This window comes from Macrotis lagotis, chromosome 1 (genome assembly GCF_037893015.1).
Source record: "Macrotis lagotis isolate mMagLag1 chromosome 1, bilby.v1.9.chrom.fasta, whole genome shotgun sequence".
NCBI classification, from domain to species: domain Eukaryota; kingdom Metazoa; phylum Chordata; class Mammalia; order Peramelemorphia; family Peramelidae; genus Macrotis; species Macrotis lagotis.
In genome coordinates, this window is record NC_133658.1 from 329,183,479 (window position 1) to 329,210,944 (window position 27,466).

The 27,466-nt window shown below is 35.4% G+C and overlaps 1 protein-coding gene across 4 annotated transcripts in view; it reads right to left on the bottom strand.

The window, feature by feature from the left end:
- Positions 1-27,466, bottom strand: part of RABGAP1 (RAB GTPase activating protein 1) — a 242,377-nt gene that overhangs the window by 95,221 nt on the left and 119,690 nt on the right. For all 4 annotated transcript variants that reach the window (XM_074211619.1, XM_074211617.1, XM_074211618.1 and 1 more), the window contains 3 exons: positions 11,425-11,599; positions 7,013-7,106; positions 2,200-2,350 (listed from right to left, as the gene is read on the bottom strand). In XM_074211619.1, coding sequence (XP_074067720.1) covers positions 2,200-2,350; positions 7,013-7,106; positions 11,425-11,599 — 420 coding nt within the window. The remainder of the gene's footprint in view (positions 1-2,199; positions 2,351-7,012; positions 7,107-11,424; positions 11,600-27,466) is intronic.

A 27,466-nucleotide genomic window follows, 5' to 3' on the forward strand; every position in this document is an offset into this window, starting at 1 on the left:
CTCATATGTATGTTGAGATATCACCTTAGTTCAGTGAAAGCCACCATTAACAGATTTCCATTTTTCAGTGAATTAAAAATCAGCAAATTAGTTACATAATACAAAAAAGTATCAGATATGTAAATGTCTTGTTCTATTATAATTTTGAAGCCACTTTCATAATTCCTGGTCATTAACAATCATTCTGAAATATAATAGATGTCATCCTTGACTCTTCATTTTCTCCTACACATTTCTGCTCCCCCCAATATCCTATAAATTCTCCACTGTAGTCCAAACTCTATTCAGCTATCAAGTGATCTTGCTAAAGTACAAGTTTGATTGTGTCTCCCCACCTTCTCCACCCCCCATTCATTAACTCTAGGTTGTTCCTATCACCTGCAGGATCAAATACAAAATTCTTTTTTTGGCTTTTAAAGTCTTTCAGACACAGACTCCTTCTTACCCTTTTAGACTTCTCACTTCCCTCTATATACTTTTCACTGGTCTCCTTGTTTTTCCTCAATCACAATAATCCATATCCTGGTTCCATGTGGTTTCAATGGTTGTCCCTTGTGCCTGGAATTCTCTCCTTTCTAGTCTCTGCTTCCTTCCAGACTCAGTTAAAAATTCACCTCTTATAAGAAGCCTTTCCTGACTCCCCTCTGCTAGTGCCTCTCCTTTGTAATTATCTCCAGTGAATCCTGTACATGTCTTGTTTGTACATAGCTGTTTATGTATTGTCTACCCCATTGAATTCTGAGCTCTTTGAAAGCAGGGATCACTTCTTCCTTTCTACATATCCCTGGTGCTTAGCATAGTAACTGATATGTAGGAGGTACTTAATAAATACTTGCTGAATTGCTTTACCACCTCTCTAGGCAAACCTTATTACTTCTGGACATCTTTAATTGTTAACAAATATTTACTGGCATCAGGTTTAAATTGATTTCATTACAACTTTTATTAACCACACATAGTTCTACCCTCTGGGGACAAACAGAACAAGGCCAACCCTCTTCCACATGACAATCCTTCAAATACTTGAACAAAACTGTCATCTATCCCTCTGAGACTTCTTTTCTCCAGGTCAAACAATTCAAGTTCTTTCAAACAATACTTATGTACCTTGAAACTTGATGCTTTTTACCATCCCAGTTGTCTTTTCTTGAAAGCTTAATTCTTTATCTTATCAATGTCCTTTCGGCATTCTAGAGCACAGAACTGAATATAATACTCCAAAATGAGGTCTGATCAAAGCAATGTATGGTGGGACAATCATTTATTTCCCTGTACCTGGATATAGCCCAAGACTGCATTAATTTTCATGACAACCACAGTACACTTTCATTCTTGCTGAACTTGAGTTTACTAAATCCCCAGATAATTTTTAATAGAAATGTGATTTATTTATACCTCTCTCATCTTATTTTTGTGGAACTGACTTCTCTGTACCCATGAGCAAGACTTTATATTAATCCCTAATGAATTCTATCTTATTTGATTAAACCCAATGGTCTAGCTTCTGTGTGTGTACTATTTCTTTCAACTTTAACTGAAAATTTGAGGAGCATAACATCTATGCCTGTATCTAAGTCACTGATCAAAAAGTTAAAGGACATAGAGCCAAGTACATTTCTCTGGTGTAATCCACTGGAGACCGGCCATGTTGACCATTAAGAAATATTTTTTCAGTTTGGTTATGGAACTAGTTCTAAATTTATGATTATATTATCATCTCAATTTTTTCCACAACAATAGTATAAAAGTCCCCTTAAAAGTAATTTACTCAAATTCCCTCAACATATAAACCAGGGAACTGAGGCCAACAGAAAGTGTCTCATCCTATATCATATAAGCAAGTCAGTGTCAGAGAGTGCGAACTGAAACCTAAGTATCCTGATTTGTTATTCAGTGCTTTTTTCATAAGACCACTATTGTCTCTAAGACTTCACATCATTAAGCTGTGAAGGAATAAAAGCCAATCTTCATGACAGAAGCTCATGTTATAAATTGATGTTCCCTCACTTATTTCAATAGTTTTACAATAGTTTCTATTGTTTCAATAGTTTAGGGGGAAGGGGAGAAAAAGGGATACACAGGAGGATTGGACAATTTCTTTAATTACATTTAAAGTGTAAATGACACTGTAAGTACATTTTGCATTATAGATGAATAAAAAAAGAAAACTACATAAAGTATTTTATATAATCTCTTTACCTTTGTGATGAGGAGGCGATACTTCTCAACCAAGTGGTCATTATTGTGGCATCCTGCAAGAAGCTGCCATACTTCTCCTCGAAGAGCCTCAGGAACACCACTTCTTACTAAAGATGATAACTGCTTTGGTCTTACACTCAGGTTCAAATGCCTAAAAATGAAGCCACAGCTCATGATTAGGACTTAAATACAAACAAGGAAGATAGTAAGACAACACACAATATAGAATAAAGCTTCAGGTATAGGAAAAAAAAATATATTCCTGTGACACTTCATTACAAAGAAAGACCACTCATGCCAAGATTCCAAAGGTGTCTAAACTAAACTTTATGTGATATCTATAAAGTTTACTAATATATCTTAGCATAAAACACATAAACAATGTTACCAGAAGATACTTTTATGAACAATAAAGGCTAAAGCTAGAATTATTTCAAAAGCTAGTGAAACAATATAGTCCTGTTGAGGTAAACATTATCCCCAGTTGATACACAACTAAATCTATGACTAAATGCCAAACATTTAAGTTACACCCAAATAAAATTTACAAAGGATTTTCTGAGTACAATTATACAATTCTTGACTATAGTCACACATACAAAGCATCTATCTACAATCAAGCTTTCAATGACATTTTACTATGAATAAGATTAACTATTAACAGAACATCTAACCATAAGGCAACCTAGAGATTGAATTAGTTATATCATCTTGAATACAGCTACACATGGAAGTCATCTAACTGAAGTACAAATTTACTTTCTAAAAATGCTGATAAATACATATCAAACTCTGTTCTCATAGACATTTAATGTAATGCTCATGTTTTAAAAATACTCAGAACATTAATATGACTCTAGAAAAAATTTGTTGTCATTTTTCATCATTTGGCTGTTTCCACCATAATGGCCTTTAAAAGTCATGATTTTTCAGATAACCAATTAGAATAGCACATGGGACATTTAACATATGATTATTAGGGTAATTACAGAAAGTAATAGAGCTTTAGCTCTATTGCAGTAAGGCACCATTTTTGTTTATATTTTAATTATTTTTTTTAGTCTTTTTTGCAAGGCAAATGGGGTTAAGTGGTTTGCCCAAGGCCACACAGCTAGGTAATTATTAAGTGTCTGAGGCCGGATTTGAACTCAAGTACTCCTAACTTCAGGGCCGGTGCTCTATCCACTGCACCACCTAGTCACCCTATTTTAAAAAATTTAAAGGAAATTTTTAAAATTTAAAATTAAAAGGAACTAAGTTGAAAAGAAAAAGCACAAGTGATTGTAGTAACTTAGTTTATATTTATAAAATAATTTCTAGGATTCTCTTATCAAATACAATGGACACTGAATGAATGATTGCTAAATGAATGAATATTATTTACCTTACCTTTCAGATTCTAAAATAGTACTTTATATGTGAACTTGTGCAATGTGCTTATCATATATTGTATATTAATTATCTTTGTTGGTTTCATCCACTTGCTAGTTTGTAAATTTCTAAAGAGGAGGGATTATATTTTATCTAATGAAGCTTTATATCTCTCCCAAGAGCTGGTACAATATTTTGCATTCAACAGGTGCTGAATAAACGTTTGTTAACTGAATTATCATGGTACTTATTTGCCTAAATACATTTTGGTTTTAATATGTTCATGCACTGTCTCTCTTTTTATGTCTATATTTGAATGTTAGATTTAAATTAGAAGGTAATGTGGCATAGTAGAAAAAGCACTAGACTGGAAAAGCTAAGAGACCTGGCCTTTTTAAGAGACCTGACATTTTTACAAATCATTTCATTTCTTTGGATCCTCCTTTTACTCAACTATAAAATGACCAGTCAGAATAGGTAATCTGTAAGACCCTTCCAGCTCTGTTAAACTTCTATAATTCTCTATCTGTATTTTGTAGAGATACATATGAAAAAGACATCAAAACTGTGTATGTTTTCTTAGCTCTGCTTACTATACTTAGGAGCAATTTTTTTTTTTGGAAAGGCAATGGAGGGGGTGCAGCAGGTGGAAGCTAGGTGGTACTGTGGATAGAGCACCGGCCCTGGAGTCAGGAGGACCTGAGTTCTAATCTGTTCTCAGATACTTAATAATTGTCTAGTCGAGTGACTTAGGCAAGTCACTTAACTCCATTGCCTTAAATAAATTTTTTAAAAAAGGCCAAGGGGTTAAGTGACTTGCCCAAGGTCACACAGCTAGGCAATTATTAAGTGTCTGAGATTAGGTTTGAACTCAGGTCCTCCTGACTCCAGGGTCGGTGCTCTACCCACTGTGCCACCTAGCTGTCCCTGATCAACCGTTTTAAACAGCTTTGCTCAGATGGGAAAACATATTAACTTTGTAGCTAGCTGATAATGAGCCACATTTGTATAATGGTGGGCTAATTAAGTTAATGAATTCCCCATCATTGAAAGTATTCAGGAAGTGACTAGATTTTCAGGGATAATAATGGGGATTTATGATTCAGGTAAGGATAGAATAGATTTCTACAATATATCCCAAAACTAAGTGCCTATGGGGGCCACTGCTACTTCTCTTGACTTTTGTCTTGCCACTGGTCTCCGATGACTGAGGAGAGAATGAGACTGATGACTTTGTGGAGCTCTGCCTCACTTAAATGCAATTCACAAGAAAGTCAAGGCATCATCCTTGTGATGTCACTGGTGCTTTTTGAGAATAAAGGGCAAACTTCAAACAATAAGAAAAATCTAGGATTTAGTTTCTCAGGTTAGAAATAATAATTATAATAAAATTAACTAAATTAATAGCACTCATGGCACAAAAAGGTTTGCAAAGTACCTTGAAAACATTATCACAATGACAATGAGAGGTAGATAATAATAACAGAGGTAGTTAAATAACTTGCTCAAGGTCACACAACCAGTGATATTAACTATAGGGTCTTTTTGATTCCAAGTTCAACGCTCTATCAATGGCTACAGAGAAGTTTCCTCACAAAAATCTTTTGAGGGGAGCAGCTAGGTGGTACAGTGGATAGACTACCAGGACCCTACTTCAAATCCAGTCTCAGACACATATTAGTTGTGTGGCCTTTGGCAAGTCACTTTACCTCAATTGCCTCCAGAAAAAAATTCTTTTGAGGTAGGTTGAGGAAAATATCTCCTCTATGTTATAGTTGAGGAAACTGATGATCAGAGAGAAAAATGCCTAACTCCACATTCCCATGGTTGGTTTGGCCTTAGAATATGTTTTCTGACTCAAGTACACTTTTCATTATGGAACATTGCCTCATTAAAATCTGATCAGAGATCTGAGTGCTTCAAACTACATTTCAGTGATTTAAAATCTATTATTAGGCAAAAAAAGACTCAATTTAATTTTTAAGACAATTTCAAGATATGAAATATTTTCATATCTGCCAGCACTAGTTCCTTAGACACTTCAAAATCTGTTCTGAAAGCAAAGTTTTAATGTGAATGGTGGCTGTTTTGTCTCCTGATAAAGAGGGAAAAATCAAAATATAGGAAAGTTATTTGTTTATCAGAGAATTGGTATGGGGTAGGGGAGAGAGAGAACAGAGATTTTAAAAGTTTACATTTGGCTTTCTATTATTGGAGAAAAATAGAACCCTATACTACTCAGTGCTCAGGGAAAAGATTGATAAATGATCTGTTAAAACCAAACCTGTGAGGAAACAAACCAAAGTTTCTCTCTGACAATTCCTAGTATATAGGAATATTTTATTGAAAATATAAAGTATCACAAAAGTGATACTTCAGCAAAGGTAGTTCTATCCTTCAAGGGCACAGAGAATCTATTTAAAATTCCGAGATAGAACATGATATGATTCAGCTCAAAATAAGTCAAATGTTCCTTCCAAGAAAAATTGTATCATGGAGGAGGTCAATATATGGCATAGTAGGTAGTGCACTAACTTTGGAGTCAGGAGGACAGGAGTTTGAATCCAGCTTCAAACACTGGACTCTTACTAGTTGTGTGACCTTGGGTGAGTCACTTAACTTTGACTGTCTTGCATCCAGGGTTAACTCAAGTGCTACTGATTCATATCTGACCACTGGATCTCAGATGGTTCTGGAAGAGCCCCCCCCCCAAATTGAATTCATGTGCTTGTTATGGCATTACCTCCTTGATGTTATGGTCTTCTTCAAAAATGAAGGACAAACATTATATCATGAAGGAAGAGACTTATCAACTTAATTGATGAGTCTAATAATTAGACAGAGGAGATTCAAGAGGAATTCAAATTACTTCTTTTCCTTCTATAAAATTCTACAAAATGTGCATATCATCAAAATATAATTTGATAAAAATATAAATTATAATCTCATCATCCTAACATCCTTTTTCATAATATAAGAGAGAGCTTAAGGAAATATAATCCTTTTAAAGTAAGTCTGACTATCCAGAGCAATGTTTCCTAGGGGATCCTTTCATTTCTCTAGTCATCAATTTAGCTGAAAGGAAATAGATGAATAAATATTAATATTTATTATATTAAAATAATAATAAATATTTTTAATATATTAATACAGGACCAGAAGAACTCTAAGATATTATCTAGTCCAGGTCAATTACTTTACCAATGAAGAAACTGAGACTCAGAAGTTAAGTGACTTGTCCAAAGTCATGTAGCTAGGAAGTATTAGAAATAAGATTTCAATTTAGATGTCCTGATCTGAGATTCTGTGTTTTTACATTACATCTAGTTGCTTCTGATGAGGCTCAATTATTCATTCCCAGGCTGAATTACTCTGCTAAGGTATGCATCACAGTATACAAAATGAATTTCTGGAACAAAACAGAGGTTATTATAAAACTTACCATCTTGATAGTAGTTCTCCCCAAGTTTCAAGAATTTTTTCGGCACATTCTTTGGATACATCCCCTGATCCACTTAAGAGAGGTTCATCATTATCTTTAACAAACAGAACACAAAGATAGTATGATGAAAAGGACTGTGTTAAATGAAAAATTGAACTAGTTACTAATTTAGAGCTGCTTGGTTTTTATTACAAACTTTTGAGCTTTTAATGAATAATGTTTTCAACAAATTTGATTTATGACCTTGAAAATATCCATTTCTATGTGCATTCAAATGCACTGACTACTTTAAGTAAAATCTAAGCTTTCATTCATTATATGGCAGGGACAATCTTTTAATTTTGCATTTGATAGGAAATGGACTGGCTAGGTCTCAAATAAAAAATAACTTTTATTTAAATCAGTGCATTCATCAAATCGTGGTTCCCCCCCAACTCTACTACCCCCCAAAATATTTTATGATTAGGAAAGAGCACTGAATTTCAAGAAAACCTAGGTGGTAATCCCATTTAGGCACTTAATAGTTCATGGTCTTAGACAAGTAATTTAACCTTTTAGGCCTCAATTTTCTGATCTTTACAATAAGGAGCCTGCATTGGATGATCTCTTTTAATCTTTAATACTATTATACAAAGAAAATATACTACATTTTCAAATGAGTATTTTGTTACTATAAACTAGAGTTGAGAGGGAGACAAGATAGCAGAGTAAAGGCTTGAAATCCTGGGAACTCTTCCTCAGACCACTTCTAATACCTCTAAATAATAACTTGAAACAAATAAGCTCTTTTTGGGGGGGGGGGGTTGCAAGGTAATGGGGTTGAGTGGTTTCCCAACTTCTCTAGGTAATTATTAAGTCTGTGAGACCAGATTTGAACTCAGGTCCTCCTGACTTCAGGGCCAGTGCTCTATCTACTGTGCCACCTACCTGCCCCCATTGTACCACCAAACTACCTCCTAAACAAATTCTAGAGTGGTGGAACCCACAGAAAGACTGAATAAAACAATTTTCCAATTCAAGACAACTTGGAAGATCCAGAGAAAGGTTCTGTTACACCAGAGCTAGAAAGTGCAGGCTGTGCAGGCCACACCAGAGCAAACCAATTCCAGCCATCCAGAAACAACCCACCAGGAGTCTGGGTCCCTGGGGGCACCTGGGTCCATGGGAGTGGGGGGTGATTTCCAGACCTTTCAGTCCCAGGATTTCCAAGGAAAACTTGGAAACCCAGCAGGAAAACCCTGCCATACCAGATTGAGCACGGAGCCCAGTTCAGTGCAGGCCTCAGTGCAGGCTTGACCCTCAGGGACTGGAAGCATGCCTGCGGAGTCACATAGAAGCTGCTTCCAGAATGCTCAGCCCTTGGATGGGAAGGGGGTAGAGGGAGACTATATAGTTCTATTTACTATCTCTGTTGCTTTGTATATACTCATATCCTGGTCATAGTCAGTCTGGCATCCCATACTGCCAGAGCAGAGCAGGGACCCTTCTCACAGTTCTAGGGCAAAGGGTAGTGATTGTGGTTATCCACAGACCAGGCACAAGCTAGGAAAACAGTTGGAGACTCAGAACTTGAAGAAATTGAGGTCGCTGGGGGGGTGTCCCTGAAAACAGTTGCAAAAACCCTCAAAAACTTGGAACAGTGCATCCTCCACCCTGGAAGAAGATCCTCACCTTAAAAAAAGAGTAAAAATCAAGTTACTGGCTCGGGAGCAAACAACAGAAGAAAAAAAATCCGGCAATAAACAATTACTTTGGTCCCATGGAGAATCAAAAGACACACTCAGAACATAACAAAGTCAAAGATTTTGTATCCAAAGCCTGCAAGTAAAAGAAGAATTGGTCTCAGGCTATATGGAAGAGCTCAATTAAGGATTTTGAAAATCAGTTAAGAGAGGTAGAGGGAAAATGGAAAGAGAAATGAGAGTGATGCAGGAAAATTATGAAAAACAAGTCAGCAGCTTGGTGAAGGAGATACAAAAAAATGAAGAAAATAACACTGTAGAAACCAGTTTAGATCAAACAGTCCAAAAGGCCAATGAGAAGAATGCCTTGAAAAGCAGAACTGGCCAAATGGAAAGGGAGATACAAAAGTTCTCTATAGAAAATAACTCTTTCAAATATAGAATGGATCTAAGGGAAGCTGATGGCTTTGTGTGAAATCAAGAAAAAAAATAAAACAATTAAAACAAAAGAATGAAAAATTACAAGAAAGTATGAAATATCTCATTGGAGGAACAACTAACCTGGAAAAACAGATCCAGGAAAGATAATTTAAAAATTATTGAAGTATGTGAAAGTTATGACCAGGGAAAGAGTCTAGATTTCATTTTTCAAAAAAAAATTCAGAAAAATTGCCCTGCTATCCTAAAAGCAGAGAGTAAAATAGAAATTGAGAGAATCCACCAAGCGCCTCCTGAAAGAGATCCCAAAATGAAAACTCCCAGGAATATTATAGCCACATTCTAGAACTCCCAAGTCAAGGAGAAAATATTACAAGCTGACCGAAGAAACAATTCAAATAACATGAAGCTAGTCGGGATTGCACAAGCTTTAGCAGTGTCTACATTAAGGGCTCACAGGGCTTAGAATATGCTTTTCCAGAAGGCAAAGGAGCTTGGATTACAAATGAGAATCAACTAACCAGCAAAACTGAACATCCTCTTTCAGGGGAAAAGATGGATTTTCAATGAAATGGGGACTCTCAAACTTTCCTGTTGAAATGACCAGAGCTGAACAGAAAGCTTGATCTTCAAATATTCCAGGACTCAGGTGAAGCTTAGAGAGCTTGGGATGGGAAGGGCAAATTATGAGGGATTTAATGATGTTGAATTGCTTGTATTCCTGCATGGGAAGATGATACTGATAATACTCTTATGAACCTTCTCATTTATTAGAGAAGTTAGAAGGAGCACATTTAGACAAGGCACAGGAGGGAGTTGAATATAAAGGTATGATATACTATAATGATGGAGTCAATGTGCAAAAATGGAATGTACACTGGGAGAAAGGGAAAGGAGAATTAGAATGGGCTAAGATATTTCACAGAAAAGAGTCTGGGGGGGGGGAGGGAATTTCAATATGCCACAGATAAGAAGGAAACATATTCATTTGTAGAGGATGAAAGAAGTATGAAATAGTCAAAGATGACTCCATATATTTGGTTTTGAATGACAGGAAAGATATTGGATTCACTAACAGAAATAAGAAGTTTAAGTGAGAAAAGATGACATTCCAATATAGGAATGTGAATTTTACTCTGGAGGTAATCAAGGTTCATTGAAAAGATCAGGTTTTACAAATGCTTTGCTGCTCTCCCCCCAACATTTTGATGTTGGTCGTGGCAAGTTAAAATAAAGGACAGGGGACAGTCAGATGGTGCAGTGGATATAGACTTTGGAGGGCGGCTAGGTGGCATAGTGGATAAAGCACCAGCCTTGGAGTCAGGAGTACCTGGGTTCAAATCCGGTCTCAGACACTTAATAATTACCTAGCTGTGTGGCCTTGGGCAAGCCACTTAACCCCATTTGCCTTGCAAAAAAAAACCTAAAAAAAAAAAAGATGGTGCAGTGGTTAGTAGTCAGGAGGACCTGAGTTCAAATCTGACCTCTGACACTTAATAATTTCCTGTATAACCTTGGGCAAGTCACTTAACCCCATTGCCTTAAATTAAAATAAAACATAAAAAAAAAATAAAGGACAATCTTGAAATGGAAAAAATAACTAACTTGAGCTGAATTTCTGTGATGTACCCATCTTCTTGAGTCTTCTAACATTAATAAATTCTTCTCCATTTCAAAATGCTTTAGGGACTAAAGTGGACTACAGTGTTACAGCTCATTAAAAAAAAAACACTCCCAAACCATAAAATATATGTGTTTATATGTGTATATAAACTTAACAGGTATAAGTTTTAATTTTTGGTAAAATTCAAAATCTGCAAAAAAAGGATTGGTTGAAAAGATACCATTGTATGTTATAGGAAAAAATAAATTACAAACCAAAAAAAAGAACATAAACTCCTTGAGGGAGTTTCTGTTTGTATTTATATTCCCAAAGCTTAGCATAGTGCCTGGCATACAGTTAAACTTAATAAAGGCTTGTTGACATATGTAATTGGAAAAAATAAAATACTATTTTAAAAATAAAGATGATGAATATAATGAAGTCTATGAAGACAAATTAATGAAAAGTGAAGTAATAAGAACCAGGAAAACTATATATATATATAAATATATACATAAAACTTAAAAACAAAAATAAAAATTTAATCATAAGATAAAAATGCTTATTGATGTATTAAAAAAGTTTTATTTTTCACAGTTGTAACTAGAAAATAATACCAGATAATATCATGACTTCAAAAAAGCCTGCAAGCAACTGAAGCTACAGCATAAACTTAACTTAAAACTTACCTTCCTCTTCATCATCTTCTGGAGGGGAAGGTATCATTGAACTCTGGGACCCTGACTGTGGCAGGCGAAGGGAGGGACTGGCTGTAGTTTTTCTTCTTTCTCTTTCTGATTCACTCTCCAAGCACACAACTTCATATAAAGTGTCAGTGTTACTTTTTCTGTCTTTTTGTTTTATCTTTGGGAAAGAATGATACGAATTAGGTTTATTCATTTTTGATTTGTGCTTTTGATTTGGTGTTGTATTTGATTCAGTGAATATTTAAGCACCTACCGTGTGCAAAGCACTATGTTGGCTTTGGAGCTAAAAGAACAAAACAAAAAAAATGACCCTCAAGGAACTTATGTTCAACTCTAATTAAATAACATGTACACGTGTAGACAAATAAAATTGGAGGAGAGAGAGAGAGAGAAAAAGAGAGAAGTCAGTGAGAAACAAGAAAATAAGGGCATAGACTGGAGGTCAAGAATGTAGACAATCTTTTCTGAGTCTGACTGTGAAATAAAAGAGAGCTAGGAGGTGATAATTTGAGGACAAAATTAAGTGAAGGCTTTGAAAAGGACAAGAGAAACCTGGGCATATTATAGGTAGCAAGGAAGAACCAGTAGATAAAATATAAAAATTAGAGGATGAGAATTATTGAAGAAACAATCTTTGCAAGGAGAAAATGTGTGATAAAACTGTAAACTTTATTAAGTTTGGCCTTGGGAAAGAGAAAAGTCAAGTTTTTCTTTACTAGAGAAAATAAGAGAGAATGATGAATGGTGTACAATGGCTTTCTGGTATAGAATAGAGGACAGAGATCTCAAAAATAGAGCTCAAAATAGAAGGCTTCTTAATTTCTCTAAAAGGAAAGAGGTGTGAAATTGTTACTTTGGTTTTATAAAATAAAACCTCAAAATTAAAATTATTACACCATAAGAATATACATGTATACATATAAATATATGTATACATACTATGCGGTTTAGCAAAATGGATGGGGTTAGGGAACTAGTAGATCTGAGAGTGAGGCTCTGCCACTCATTTGTTGCCTGTGGCCTCTGGCAAATCACTGCATCTTACTGCACCCCAGCTCTACATCTATAAAAGGAGATGCTTAAACAGAAAATCACTAATATTCCTTTCAATTTTAATAATTTGTATTCTAAGATCCATTCTAGGTCAGAATTTTTTGTTCTAACTTTTTATGCTCTAGGACCATTTCTCCTTTGCTTTTCTATATTCTAAGGCTTCTGTAGTCCTAATGATCTATGAAGGTCCAGTCTATCGTCTGTGTATCTTCAGTTACTGTAAAAAAACTTTAGTTTCTGTTGATTTTCTTCCTATTTCTTCTGATGGACTAAATGTGAACTATTTTTATCCCAACAAAACTTGAAAAGCTACATCTCTAATGTTGTGCCATATAAATCTGATTAAGAATGATCAGTTAGCAATACTTCTAAACTAAGAAAAGATACAAAGAAACTTCCAGCCAAGATGGCGGAGAGAAGACAGGCACAGTTCTAAAGTCTCCTGAACTGTTCCCCATCTATCACATGAAACAAACCTCTTAAAAGAAATCCGATCCAGAAAAGCCAGGAGAAAGAACATCTACCTCAGGATTTGTCTCCTGCAGCAGCCTTGGATGAATCCGGGTCGGATCAGCCAGATTAACAGCTGAATTGGAATCGGGAGTCTGAGGGCCAGACCTGCTGGATCAGGGGTGGGGCTGGACAAAAGGGGCTTGGGTCCACGTGGAAGCAGAGGTGCTGGTGTTGGTGCTGTCTCCCTGGAGCTCGGGGACCAGGCTGGGGGGGAAGTGTTCTGGTGCAGGAGAACTGCAGACACCATCCCTAGGCTTCTCCAGTCATGCCTCCATTGCATAGAGGCCTCTCCCCAAACAAATGCAAACTACTTCTGCCTCAGGCCCAGCTGTAGGAGCAGAAGAACCAGTTCAGCTGAGGAATGGCCTCAGGCCAGGGAAAAGCCCACCATTGATTGAAGGCAAAAGAATTCAATAGTTCCAACTCCTGCCTTCTGGCAAAGGGAGAAGGTCTCAATCAAGGTCACAGACACTCCAGAGAGGGCAACCAGCACCTCCTACTGGCCAGCCAGAGAAACTGCACTCAGTAAAGCCTTCAGCGATCTCAAGCCCAGGTGAACCAGCCCCTCCCCAACTCAAGGTCTGAGCATAATGAAGAAGGGACAGCAGAAAGCTGGATCCATAGAAAAATTCCTGGAAGGGAAAGACCCCAACCCAGAGAGACCTGGAACCTCTGAGGAGAATACAATCTGGTCTCCAACACAGAAAGACTTCCTTGAAGAAATAAGGAAGGAGCTTAAAAATTTGGAAGAGACAATACCTTAGAAAGTACAATTGGACAAACACAAAAGGAGAATAAATCTCTCAGATCATCAACTGGACAATTACAAAACGAGAATAATTCTCTCAGATCCTCAAATGAGCAAATGCAAAAAGAAATTAATTCTCTCAAAACCTCAATTGGTCAAATGGAAAGCTCTTTCAAAAGTGGAATTGACCAATTGGTAAAGGAGTTGCAGAAGGTTAATGAAGAAAACTCCCCTCCCCCAAAAATAGAGTCTACAGAAACTAATGACTCCACAAGATAGCAAGAGTCAGTTAAACAAAATCAAAAAATAGAAAAAATAGAAGCAAATGTAAAATACCATTGACCTTGAGAACAAATTGAGGAGTGGCAACCTGAAAATTAAAGTACTTCCTGAAAACACTGAAGAGAAAAAAAGCCTGGACTTAATATTACAGGATCTAGTGATGGAAAACTGCCCTGAATTCATGGAATCAGAGGGCAAAGTAGTTATTGAAAGAGTACATCGATCCCCACCAGAAAAAGATCCTAAAATGAAAACACCAAGGAATGTTGTGGCCAAACTGCAGAACTATCAGATAAAAGAGAAAATCCTGCAAGCAGCCAGAAAGAAACAATTTAAATATCAAGGAGCCACAGTAAGGATCATGCAGGACCTGGCTGTGTCAACTTGAAGGGATCGAAGGGCCTGGAACGAGATATTTTGAAGAGCACAGGAGCTTGGAATGCAGCCAAGAATCTACTTTCCTGCAAAGCTGAGCCTTCTCTTCCAGGGAAAAAGATGGACATTTAACGAAATGGAAGAATTCCAAAAATTTCTGATGAAAAGACCATGGCTAAACAGAAAATTTGGACATCAAACAGGAGGCTCAAGAGACACATGAAAAGGTTAAAAAAAAGGGGGGGCGGTAAAAGGAAAAAAAATGCAATCGAGTAAGTTGAAACTGGCAATATCCCAGAATGGGGGTAAAAAAAAAAGATTCTCATAAACCTTGAGAAATGTAACTCTAACAGAGAGAATACACCTAGCCAGAAATGATGGACATTCATGACCTATCCATGAGACTACTATCTAATGGGATGTAATTGGCTTTAACCCCACTTGGGAGAAAGACTCTAATAACTCTCAGGAACTTGGACTCTACTTGTTAGAATATACAGAACTAGAAGGGACAGACACTCAGAATTTTCTATGACTTAGATAGAAGGATATAAAAAAAACCCACTACGGCCCTAAAAAGGGGGACAGAAAAGAGACGGGAGGAAGGAGGGGATCGAATGGGGTAAATCTCAGTACACTAAGAGGTAAAAAAAAAGAACCTATACTAATAGTGGGGAAGAAGGGAGCAGAGGAGAAATGCCTGAATCTTCTCATCAGACTTGGCTTCAAGTCAACCTACACATACTCAGTTAACTTATAAAACATCTAACCTTTCAAGTATTAAAAGGGGAAAAGGAGAGGGGGGACGGAGAAAGGGAAGGGGAGTTGGGGAAATAAGGGGAAATAACAAAAGGAAGGGAGGGGAAAAGGGAAAAAGGGAAAGGGGAAAGAAAGGGGAAGGTGTGATATAGGAGGGCAAACATACTGAAGGGGGTGGTTTTCAGCAACAAAAGACTGGGGAATATGGATGAAAGGGGGGGGGAAATGGGAAAAAATACAAACAGAGGGAAGATAGCACAGAGGGCAATAAAGAATTAGTAATCATAACCTTGAATGTGAATGGGATGAACTCTCCCTTAAAACGTAAGCAAATAGCAGAGTGGATTAAAAACCAGAATCCTACAATATGCTGCTTACAAGAAACTCATTTGAAGCAGAGAGATACATATAGAGTAAAGGTAAAAGGTTGGAGCAAAATATATTTTGCTTCAGCTGAAGTAAAAAAAGCAGGGGTAGCAATCCTCATCTCAGACAAAGCAGCAGCAAAAATAGATAGCGTTAAAGAGATAAGGAAGGAAACTTTATCCTCCTAAAAGGTACCATAGACAATGAAGTCATTTCAATATTGAATATATATGTGGTATATGTATGTCATGGAACACTATTGTTCTATTAGAAACCAGGAGGGACGGGATTTCAGGGAAACCTGGAGGGATTTGCATAAACTGATGTTGAGTGAGATGAGCAGAACCAGAAAAACACTGTATACCCTAACAGCAACATGGGAGTGATGTTCAACCTTGAAGGACTTGCTCATTCCATCAGTGCAACAATCAAGAACAATTTTGGGCTGTCTGCAAAGGAGAGTGCCATCTGTATCCAGATAAGGAGCTGTGGAGTTTGAACAAAGTGCAAGGACTATTCCCTTTAATTTAGAATAAAAAACAGATAGCTTATTGTCTGATCTTGTTACCTTCTTAGACTTCTCTTTAAGGATATGATTTCTCTCTCATCACACCCAATTTGGACCAAGGTACAACATGGAAACAAAGTAAAGACTGACAGAGTGCTTTCTGTGGGGGGGGGGAGGGAAGCAAGATGGGGAAAAAATGTAAAACTCAAATAATATCTTTAATAAAAATAAATTTAAATTAAAAAATAAAGATACCAAGAATTCACATTTTATTTTTTGGGTGGGTAGTGGTGGTGGGGAGAATGGGTTTGAGGAAGAGAAGGACTGAAATTAAAGTTTCTATATAAATATATAATTACAGACACACATATATCCATACATATATATATATATATATATATATATATATATATATATATATATATACATACATATTCTTAACATTTGAGAAAATTACTGTGTTTCCTTATTTGAAGAACAAAGAATCGAGGATTAAGAAAAGTTTATTGTCTATATGTCCCTCTTTCTTTTTTTCTTTTGCAAGGCAATGGGGTTAGGTGACTTGCCCAAAGACACACAGCTAGGCAATTATTAAGTGTCTGTGGCTGGATTTGAATTCAGGTCCTCCTGACCACAGGGTAGGTGCTCTATCCATTGAGCCATCTAGCTGCCCCTATCTCCCTCTTTCTAAAGGGAAGTTTTGCTTTGGAAGGATAACTATTGGGGGTAACAAGTTGCAAAAAGGGAAGCATTTTATGCTTAATTTTTTGGCAAGCAAATAATGGAAATGCCCTTACAGCCCAAATTAGTAATAAGAAAAAAAAAGAAAATATAACAAATACAGAATACATTAAGAAAACTATTAGAAATTGATCAAGGAGGTATCAGTTCAACAGCTATTCACAATTTAATCCAGCACTCTACCATCAGTTACTGAGATTTCATTGAATGCTGGCAATATGCTCCCAGAATGAACACTTTAACTTCAGAGATACCCAATACACAGGTTAACAAAACTGAGAATTCAAGCAAATTTAAAATATTTAAAATATTATAAAGTATTTAAAATATTATATTATATTAAAATATTATAAATTAAATATAAAGTATTTAAAATATTATAAAATATTCAGTTAACAAAGAGAAAATGAGTAAAAAATCTCTAAAGAAAATAAGCAGATCATTAATGTATTTGATTAAACCTGATAAAAAAAGGTTTGGGGATCATATGGATCATATATGATGGGATCTTAATAGTCAAAGAACATATAAACTTAATGTATATATAAACTGTTTTCAAATATAACCATTTCTGGGAATCAAAAATCATTAAAATTGTGATAAAATTTACAATGTATGCAAGTTTGATAAACTAAAAGATGCCTTGTTAATTAAATTAAATTTCTGAAATTTCAAAGCAGCAAAGTCTTTTTTTTCCACACAAATATTTGTAACTTACAACATGAGTTGTTGACATATTTCTCATTACTTAAGAAAATGCTTCATCCAAATAAAAAGAGTGGTAGATTAAACCTAGGACATTTCCTCCTTCATTTCTCTTTTTATTGTCAGGGAAATATAAAATATAAAATCTTTTTTTGTCATTATGTCATTTAGAATAGGTTTAAAAGTCTTATTAGCCTCATCATTTGCAGAAAAACTTTGCATTCTATCCTATATGAAGTTATTTTTGGCAAAATGATCCCAAGTTAAAAGAGACTTATTAAGACTTATTAAAAGAATTATACTGAAATATTTTATAACTATGTGCAGAATTCAAATCAATCCTAACCATTTTGAATGCCTATAAGTCTACCAGGGATTGCAGAATATGTATATGTGACTTTTTCTTAAGGGAATATAGTATCGAATGAAGAGAAGCTACAAAAATCTAAGGATGAACAGAATAGGTTTGATAATTGAGAATGACAAAGAGGATTCTAGGAAAAAAGACTACAGCACACAGTTCATAGTTACTATGTGACATTAAAAGTAGGGACATAGGTAATATTACTCTCTTACAATAACCCTATAAAATAGGTGGTTTAAGCCTTATAATTTCCATTTTACTGAACCAAAAACTCAGATTGGATTTTATTCAATGTATTGGCAGTCCTCCTGCCATCCTGAGGATGCCAATAAAATATACAAACTATCAAATGGTTATCCCCAGTTTTCACAATGGCTTTAAAAAAAATTTGGCATCCTTGCTTCTCCTTTGTAATTCCATGTATCTCTGTAACTCCATGTACCTTCTGATTGCCCTTTGGGTAATTCTCAACTTCAATATTTGTTCTATGATATATAGCTACATAATAGCAAAAAAAAAATGCTATTTTAAGTCAGGAAGAAACAAATTGTTAACAGAAAATTTCAATTTCCCTAAAGTAATTCAGGATACTTTCTTCTTATTCAAATGAATTCTTATTCATTTGCTACTCTCTAAACTACATGTGCTTAATGGAAAAGGGATATAGATTGCCTATCTAATTGCATGTGAGTCTTGACAAAAGATATTCTTCATTTACTGATTTTTTTGAGACAATCAGGATTAAGTGATTTGCCCAGGGTCATAGAGCTATTAAGAGTCTGGGCTGCATTTGAATTCAGATCCTCCTGGGCTGGTGCTCTATCCACTCTACTGATTTTTTTTTTTTTTTTATTGTCTGAGTAGTTAAGCTCTTTTGAGTGATTGGAGATCTCAACTAGGAGGCTCTCCAATGTTCCTTCTTTCAGTTACCTAGCTTCTTCTATGTGGCAGACATTGTGCTAATGCTAGAGAAAAGGCAAAAAACAATCTGCTATTAGAGAGCTCACAGTCTAGTCAGGAAAACAGCATGTAAACAACTAAATACAAACTAACTCTATACAAGAAAAACTGGAGATAATCAACACTAGCATTAAGTTGGATGAGGAAGATCTTCCAAAAAAAGGGAATTTTAGCTGAGACTTGAAGGAAACTGGGACATGGAGAAGAGGGAGAGAGTGCCATTTGGGAGTGAATCAATGAAAATGCAAAGCTGTGACATGGAGCATCTGATGAAAGGACCAACAAGTGGGTCAGTGGTACTGGATCACTGATAGCAGGCTTTGGGTGGGAGATGGAGGGAGGGAGAACGTGGACAGGTGAAATGTGAGGGAGAAAAGGAGAGAAGCTTTAGGAAGATTACTTTGATAGCTAAGAAGTTAGACTGAACTGGGAGAAATTTGAGGCAAGGAGACCAACAATAGGCTATTGAAATATTTGGGTGAGAAGTAATAATGGTCCACATAACTGTGATGACAGTGTCAGAAAAGAGAAGGGAGTGTTGAAAAAAGAAATGGCAAGATCTTGCTCTGGAGCTTGATACAATTAGAACAATATCATCCGCAAATAAAAGTATGTGAAAGACGTTGCCATTTCTAGGGAATATCTCTTCAATTTAGACTGTTGTGACAGTAATTGACTTCAAGCCAGTAGGCAAATGTCTTTGGTGAATTCATGTTTCCCTGTTTCAATCCTTTTTTGATATGAATGATATAAAAATCATTGAACAGGGTTATCCTTGTTATCTCTTTCAAGGAATTTTGTAAAATGTTGATGGAGAGAGTCTTTAAAGTGGTATGACTAAATTAAATGCTTTCTTAAATTTGACAATCATGCAATTGATGAAATCATTAGGGTGGTTTTTATCAAGAAAACAAGTCTCACAAATCTCAAGGAGTTTATATAAGATATGCTCTGATGATCTTATTAAATGTGACTTATTTGAGGCAATGTGGATATAATAGAATGAAACCTTTAAAAGGTAATCCAAAAAGTGAAGTTTTTGTCAGGGTCTTCAATATTGCTTAGGAGGTAAAATATGTTTTAGTTTTACTTAACAACTAGCAAGAAAGCACATAGGAATGTTGTGTAATAAGGGCTTGTTGAGACTATTATCAAAATAGAATATCACAAAATTTTTGTATCAAAATGAACCCTAGAGGTCAATCATATCTGAACAAAATTCTTAATAATTTAATATCCCTGACAAGGATCTGCTGAAAGGATCTGCTAAAAGGAAAACTTTGGAGGAAGTTAATTAAAAACTATTAGCAGCTGTAATTATTTAATTCAGAACAGTGAAAAATATGTTAAAAATAAGATTCAGGATTGACTAATGAAAGACTCCAAAGTTTACAGACTACAAAGAAGCTTCATACCTATGTATCATTCCTTTTTCAGAATCAGAGACATAAGGCATTGAATAAGTAAGCATCAAGTGACTTTAAAAATGAAATGAACATGATAACAGATGATAAACAACCAGTTGCCAGAGACTGAATTTTTTTTTTAGGTTTTTGCAAGGCAAATGGGGTTAAATGGCTTGCCCAAGGCCACACAGCTAGGTAATTATTAAGTGTCTGAGGCCAGATTTGAATTCAGGTATTCCTGACTTCAAGGCTGGTGCTCTATCCACTGCACCACCTAGCTGCCCCAGAGTGAATCATTTTTAATTAATTGAACAGTCAGATCATTAACTTAGAGTAGATATCAAAATGATCATTAAATTAGAAAAATAAAGAGAAAGATATGGCATACAATTGAGAACATTCCAAACTGTCTTATTTAAATAAGCTGTAAATGTTAAATAAATGGGGAAAGAGGTAAATGAACAAATATAGGAAAAAACAGAACTTTACTAAGAAAGGTTAACCAATATAAATCAACAACTCAACATAACACAGAGCTCTCAATAAGTTTACAAACTACCTTAGCCAGCAAATGAATACTCTCCTGATCAAAGGGAATACAGCAACTACGGGTAAGTTAAGGAGGTAAATAGTGTTAGCAAATTCTTTGGAGGAAGATGGAACACATAATCACAATCCTCTCTTAAAGCAGATGCTTCGAATGGCAGAAAATTTGAGGAATCAAGATGAACAATTAAAAATGGAAAAGATATGTAAGAATTTCTGTAATTATCTCTTTTATTGATCAATGACAAAGGAACTACCACATTTGCACCTTTAAAATCACAGGCTAGAATATGGAAGGAGAAATGGCTTTAAATAATTTAAGCCAAAAACAGGAAATGCAGGTGGACTAAATCAATTAAGTAGAGAAAATCTATGTTGGAGGTGAAATGATTTTGAGGATATTAAAGAATCCTTTTGAGGTACTGAGAAAGTGGGTAAAGAGGCAGGACTTCCTAAGCTATCTGGAAAGGAGGAAGAAACTAAAGGCTTAGAAAAATTATTATCAAAAAGGCAACTGAAAAATATTAATAACTATCATTGATAAAGATATTTTCCTTTGCCATCAAAATTTTTTGAGATCAATTTGCAGACACAGAGGACATCTTGATGAAGTTATCAGAAAAGATAGCAGGTTTTCATTACTAACAATCAAAAAAATGTATCAGAACTGTCAGATAACTAAGAAGGAAATGCAAGATTCAACTAAATTATTTGAATAGAGCAAAATTAGATTTTGGATTTTTTCTTCCCAATCAACTCTCAACCGTGTGTGTGTGTGTGTGTGTGTGTGTGTGTGTGTGTGTGTGTGTAAATCAGTATCACACAAGATTCCTAGAAAGAGGTTACAATAGAGATAAAACCACCCAATGTTCTTCTGATTATTAAATAGAGATATTGCTCACCCAAAGGTATTTAGCACTTTAAAAGAAGATTTCTAGTATAGAATTAAAATCAAAGACAGAATGCCTATAGATGGTGAAGTCCTCCAGAAGATCTTGTTGGTGGGTGATATTGTGTTCACTGTATTAAACTATAGAACTTTATAAAGCCTCCTAAGTGATATAGTACATATTTCTTGTACAAATATTCTAGAATTTACTTTTCTGTTTTGTTTTTTTTTTTTTTGCAAGGCAATGGGGTTAAGTGACTTGCCCAAAGTCACATAGGTAATTATTTCATTTCAGAGGCTGAATTTGAACTCAGGTCCTCCTGACTCCAGGCCCAGTGCTCTATTCCATTGCACAACTTGGCTGTTTCTTGGACAAATATTCTGACTGGATAATTATAATTGAAAAAGTAAAGGAGAGTAGATTGGATTGCTCTGGAAGCTGTGTGCAAGGCTTTTTAACAATTTCTAGTTTCTTTGTGAAATAAAAGGCTGCTGTTTTAAACATCAGTAATCATCTGGTGGTGTTGTATGGTTTTAAGTCACAGACTACCTGTTTGCATAGAGGTAAAGTTAAGTGTGGCATAAAGACAGTGGAGAGGTACATGGTGGGCATGAACAGGCTGCAGGATATTATCAATAAAGAACTGTACTGGAGAAAAGTTTTAAAGGATGGTATCAGCAAGTTGTATGCCTGGAAAAAAAAGTAACCTAGTCGGGTCATAGGAGTAAAGAATAATCAAGAGGGGCTGTGCATGCTCCACTGTTTTCATATATAATTTTAAACTATGCAGAAGAAAGAAGCCAGCATGCTATATATGGGAACCTCTATGGGAAAGCACAAATAATCACAAAGCAAGAAAAGGAATGAATGTATTGCGCTCTGCAACCACTGGTAAAGACCAGTGGCATACCATCCAAATTCTAGAGAAGAAGTTGAAGGAGTTACAGGAAGACATAGACAGCAAAACTCTACTACTAGTGGAAGACCTCAACCTCTGGCTCTCAGATTTAGATAAATCTAATAAAAAAATAAACAAGAAGGAAGTTAAGGAGATAAATAGATTGTTAGAATACCTTGACATGATAGACCTATGGAGGAAACTGAATGGGGACAGAAAGGAATATACTTTCTTTTCTGCAGTACATGGCACTTACACAAAAATTGACTATGTGCTAGGGCATAAAAACCTAATAATCAACTTCAGAAAGGCAGAAATAGTGAATACATCTTTCTCAGATCACAATGCAATAAAAATCATGCAATATTGGGCCAGGGAGATATAGACCCAAAACTAATTGGAAACTAAAATAACCTCATTTTAAAGAATGAGTGATCAAACATCATATTCTAGGAAGAATTAATTATTTTATCCTAGATAATGACAATAATGAAACAACATACCAAAACCTATGGGATACACTCAAGGTGGCTGTCAGGGTAGATATAGTATATCTTTAAATGCTTACATAAATAAATTAGAGAAAGTGGAAATCAATGAACTAAATATACAACTAAAAAAATTAAAGAACAAATTAAAAACCCTCAGTTAAATACCAAATTAGAAAATCTAAAAATTAAAGGAGAAATTAATAAAATCAAAAGCAAGAAAACTTAATGAACTAATAAATAAAACCAAGAGTTAGTTTTATGGAAAAAAACACAATAAAATTGATAAACCTCTGGTCAATTTGATTAAAAGAAGAAGAAAACCAAATTCCCAGTATCATAAATGAAAAAGGTGAACTCACCACCAATGAGGAGAAAATTAAAGTAATAATTCTGAATTATTTTGCCCAACTCTATGTCAATAAATTTGATAATCTAAATGAAATGGATAAATATTTACACAAATATAAGTTGTTCAGGTTAAAAGAAGAGTAAATTAAATACCTAAATAACCCTATCTCAGAAAAAGAAATTCAACAAGCCATTATTGACTCCCTAAGAAAAAAATCTCCAGGGCCAGATGGATTTACAAGTGAATTGTATCAAACATTTAAGGAATGACTGTTTCCAATTCTATATAAACTCTCTGGAAAAACAGGTGAAGGTGGAACTCTGCCTAACTCTTTCTAGGACACCAATATGGTACTGATACCTAAACCAGGAAGAGTTAAAACAGAGAAAGAAAACTATGGCCCTATATCTCTGATGAATATATATGCAAAAATCTTAAATAAAATCATAGCAGAACGACTAAAACAAGTTATCACTGGGATAATACATCATGACCAAGTAGGATTTATCCCAGGAATGCAGGGTTGGCTCAATATTAGGAAAACTGTCAGTATAATAAATTATATCAATAACAAACCTATCAGAAATCATGATTATCTCAAAAGATGCTAAAAAAGCTTTTGACAAAATACAGCAACCATTCCTACTAAAAACACTAGAGAGCATAGGAATAAGTGGATCGTTCCTTAAAATAATAAGCAGTATCTGTCTGAAATCATCAACAAGGATATGCAATGGAGATAGGCTACAGATATTCCCAATAAGATCAGGGGTGAAACAAGGATGCCCATTATCACCACTACTATTCAATATCATATTAGAAATGTTAACTTCAGCAATAAGAGAAGAAATAGAAATCGAAGGAATTAGAATAGGGAAGGAAGAGACAAAACTCTCAGTCTTTGCAGACGACATGATGGTATACCTAGAGAATCCAAAAAAAAATCATCTTAAAAATTTCTAGAAATAATTAGCAACTTTAGGAAGGTCACAGGATATATATGTATATACAATAAACTCTCATAAATCCTCAACATTTCTACATATGACTATCAAGATGCAGCGGAAAGAGCTAGAAAGAGAAATCCCATTCAAAGTAACTTCAGACAATACAAAATGCCTGGGAGTTTACCTGTTAAGGCAGACTCAGAAACTTTAAAAACAATTAAAAAACACTTCTCACACAAATAAAATCAGATTAAATAACTGGGCACATATCAATTGCTCATGGATAGACCAAGCAAATACAATAAAAATGACAATTCCACCAGAATTAAGCTACTTGTTTGAGTGCCCTAACAATCAAAATTCCAAAAGATTACTTTAATGAGTTAGAAAAAAATTAAAAGTAAATTCATATGGAGAAATAAAAAGTCAAGAATCTCCAGGGATTTAATGAAAAAAAAAGTGCCCTACCATATCTAAAATTATATTATAAAGCATCAGTCATCAAAACTGTCTGGTATTGGCTAAGAAATAGAGTGGTGGATCAGTGGAGTAGACTAGGTGCAATAGCAGGAAATGATTATAGTGATCTGCTATTTCATAAACCCAAAGAGCCTAGCTATAGGGATAAAAACTCTCTATTTGATAAAAACTGTTGGGAAAATTGGAAGTTAGTATGGAAGAAACTTGGATTAGACCAACACCTCACACCCTATGCCAAGATAAGATCAAATGGATACAGGATTTAGACATAAAAAACAATATTATAAGTAAGCTAGGAGATCAAGGACTAGTTTACCTGTCAGATCTATGGAAAGGGAAGCAGTTTATGACCAAGGAAAAGATAGAGAACACCATTAAAATAAACTAAACATTTCTTTATTACATTAAATTAAAAAGCTTTTGCACAGATAAAATCACTGTAACTAAGATCAAAAGAAATGTAGTAAACAGGAAACCAATTTTTACAACTAGTATTTCTGACAAGATTAATTTCTATTTTTTTGTTTTTTTTCAAGGCAATGGGGTTAAGTGGTTTGCCCAAGGCCACACAGTTATGTAATTATTAAGTGTCTGAGGTCAGATTTGAACTCAGGTACTCCTGACTCCAGGTCTGGTGATCTAGCCACTGTGCCACCTAGCTTCCCCAAAGGACTCATTTCTAAAATATACAGAGAATTGAGTCAAATTAAAAAAAAAAAGACAAGCCATTCCCCAACTGACAAATGGTCAAAGGATATGCAAAGGCAATTTACAGATGAGGAAATCAAGCAATCCATAATCACATGAAAGATTGCTCTAAATCATTACTTATTGGAGAAATGCAAATTAAAACATCTCTGAGGTACCACCTCATACCTCTCAGACAGGTCAATATGACCAGAAAGGACAATGAACAATGTTGGAAGGGATGTGGGAAATCTGGGACACTAATACATTGTTGGTGGAGTTGTGAACTCATCCAACCTTTCTGGAGAGAAATTTGGAATTATGCCAAAAGGCAACAAAAATGTGCATATCCTGGGATCCAGCAATACCACTACTGGGTCTATAACCTGAAGAGATTATGAAAAGGGGTAAAAACATCACCTGTACAAAAATATTCATAACAGCTCTGTTTGTGGTGGCAAAGAATTGGAAATTGAGTTAATGTCCATCAGTTCGGGAATGGCTTAACGAACTGTGGTATATGTATGTGATGGAACACTATTGTTCTATTAGAAACCAGGAGGGATGGGAATTCAGGAAAGCCTAGAGGGATTTGCATGAACTGATGCTGAGAGAGATGAACAGAACCAGAACATTGTACACCCTAACAGCAACATAGGAGTGATGGTCAACCTTAATGGACTTGCTCATTCCATCAGCGCAACAATCAGGCACAATTTTGGGGTATCTGTAATGAAGAATACCATCTGTATCCAGAGAAAGAATTGTGGAGTTTGAACAAAGACTATTATCTTTAATTTAAAAAAAGTTATCTTATTATATAATTTTGCTGTCTCTTATACTTTTATGTTCCCTCCTTAAGGATATGATTTCTCTCTCATCACATTCAACTTAGATCAATGAATACCATGGAAACAATGTAAAGACTAACAGACTGGCTTCTGTGGGGGGTGGGGGGGGGAAGCAAGATTAGGGGAAAAATTGCAAAATTCAAAATAAATAAAATCTTTTTAAAAAATGTTTAAAGAATCACTGATGAAACCAAAGAATCACTAAAGTTTTAAATTAATTATTACGTTTTCCTCACTGAATCTGTCTTCCTAGAACTACTTTCTTTTTCTCCCCCACTCCCCCTCCTTCTTTTTGCAAAAGTGACTTGCCCAGTAAGTAAGTATTAAGTATCTGAGTCTGGATTTCAACTCAGGTCCTCCTGACTCCAGGGCTTTAACCACTGCACCAGCTTGCTACCCCTTTCCTATAACTTCTAATCTTTGATACTATTTCTTTGTTCTGGGGCTAAGAAGACTAAAGAGAAGAATAACTCAATAATAAGTCACAAATCAATGGAAATAGAACATAGAGATCCTGGAGATTTTTGTTTTAATCATCAAACTTAATTTTTCTACTGATGTATAAATGATATTTCAACTATCTCTCACCACTATATCCAAGTTGTTGCCAAGGCCTGTCCATTTCACCTTACAACATTTCTCAAATATGCACCTCTCCCTCCTCTGACACTGCCACCACTCTAGTGCAGGCCACCATCAACTAATGCCTGGATTCCTGCAAAAGCCTGCTGGTGATCTGCGTTCCTCAAGTCTCTCCCCACTCCAATCCATCCTCTGTTCAGATGCCAAACTGATTTTCCTAAAACACAGGTTCGATCATTTTACCACTCCATTCAATAAATTCCAATGCTTTTCAAGGCATCCAGAAACAAACATAAAATTGTTTGGTATTCAAAACCCTTCATAACCTAGTTTCCTCTTTACCTTTCCAGGCTTTTTTCACATTATTCCCTGCTTATATACTTTTTGATCCAGTGACACTGGCCTTCTAGCTGTTCCATGAACAAGTCTCTCCATCTCTGGGGTTGGGCATTTTCTCTAATTGTCCCCCATATCTGGAATGTTCTTTCTCCTTCACTCTGATGAATGACTTTCCTGGTTACCT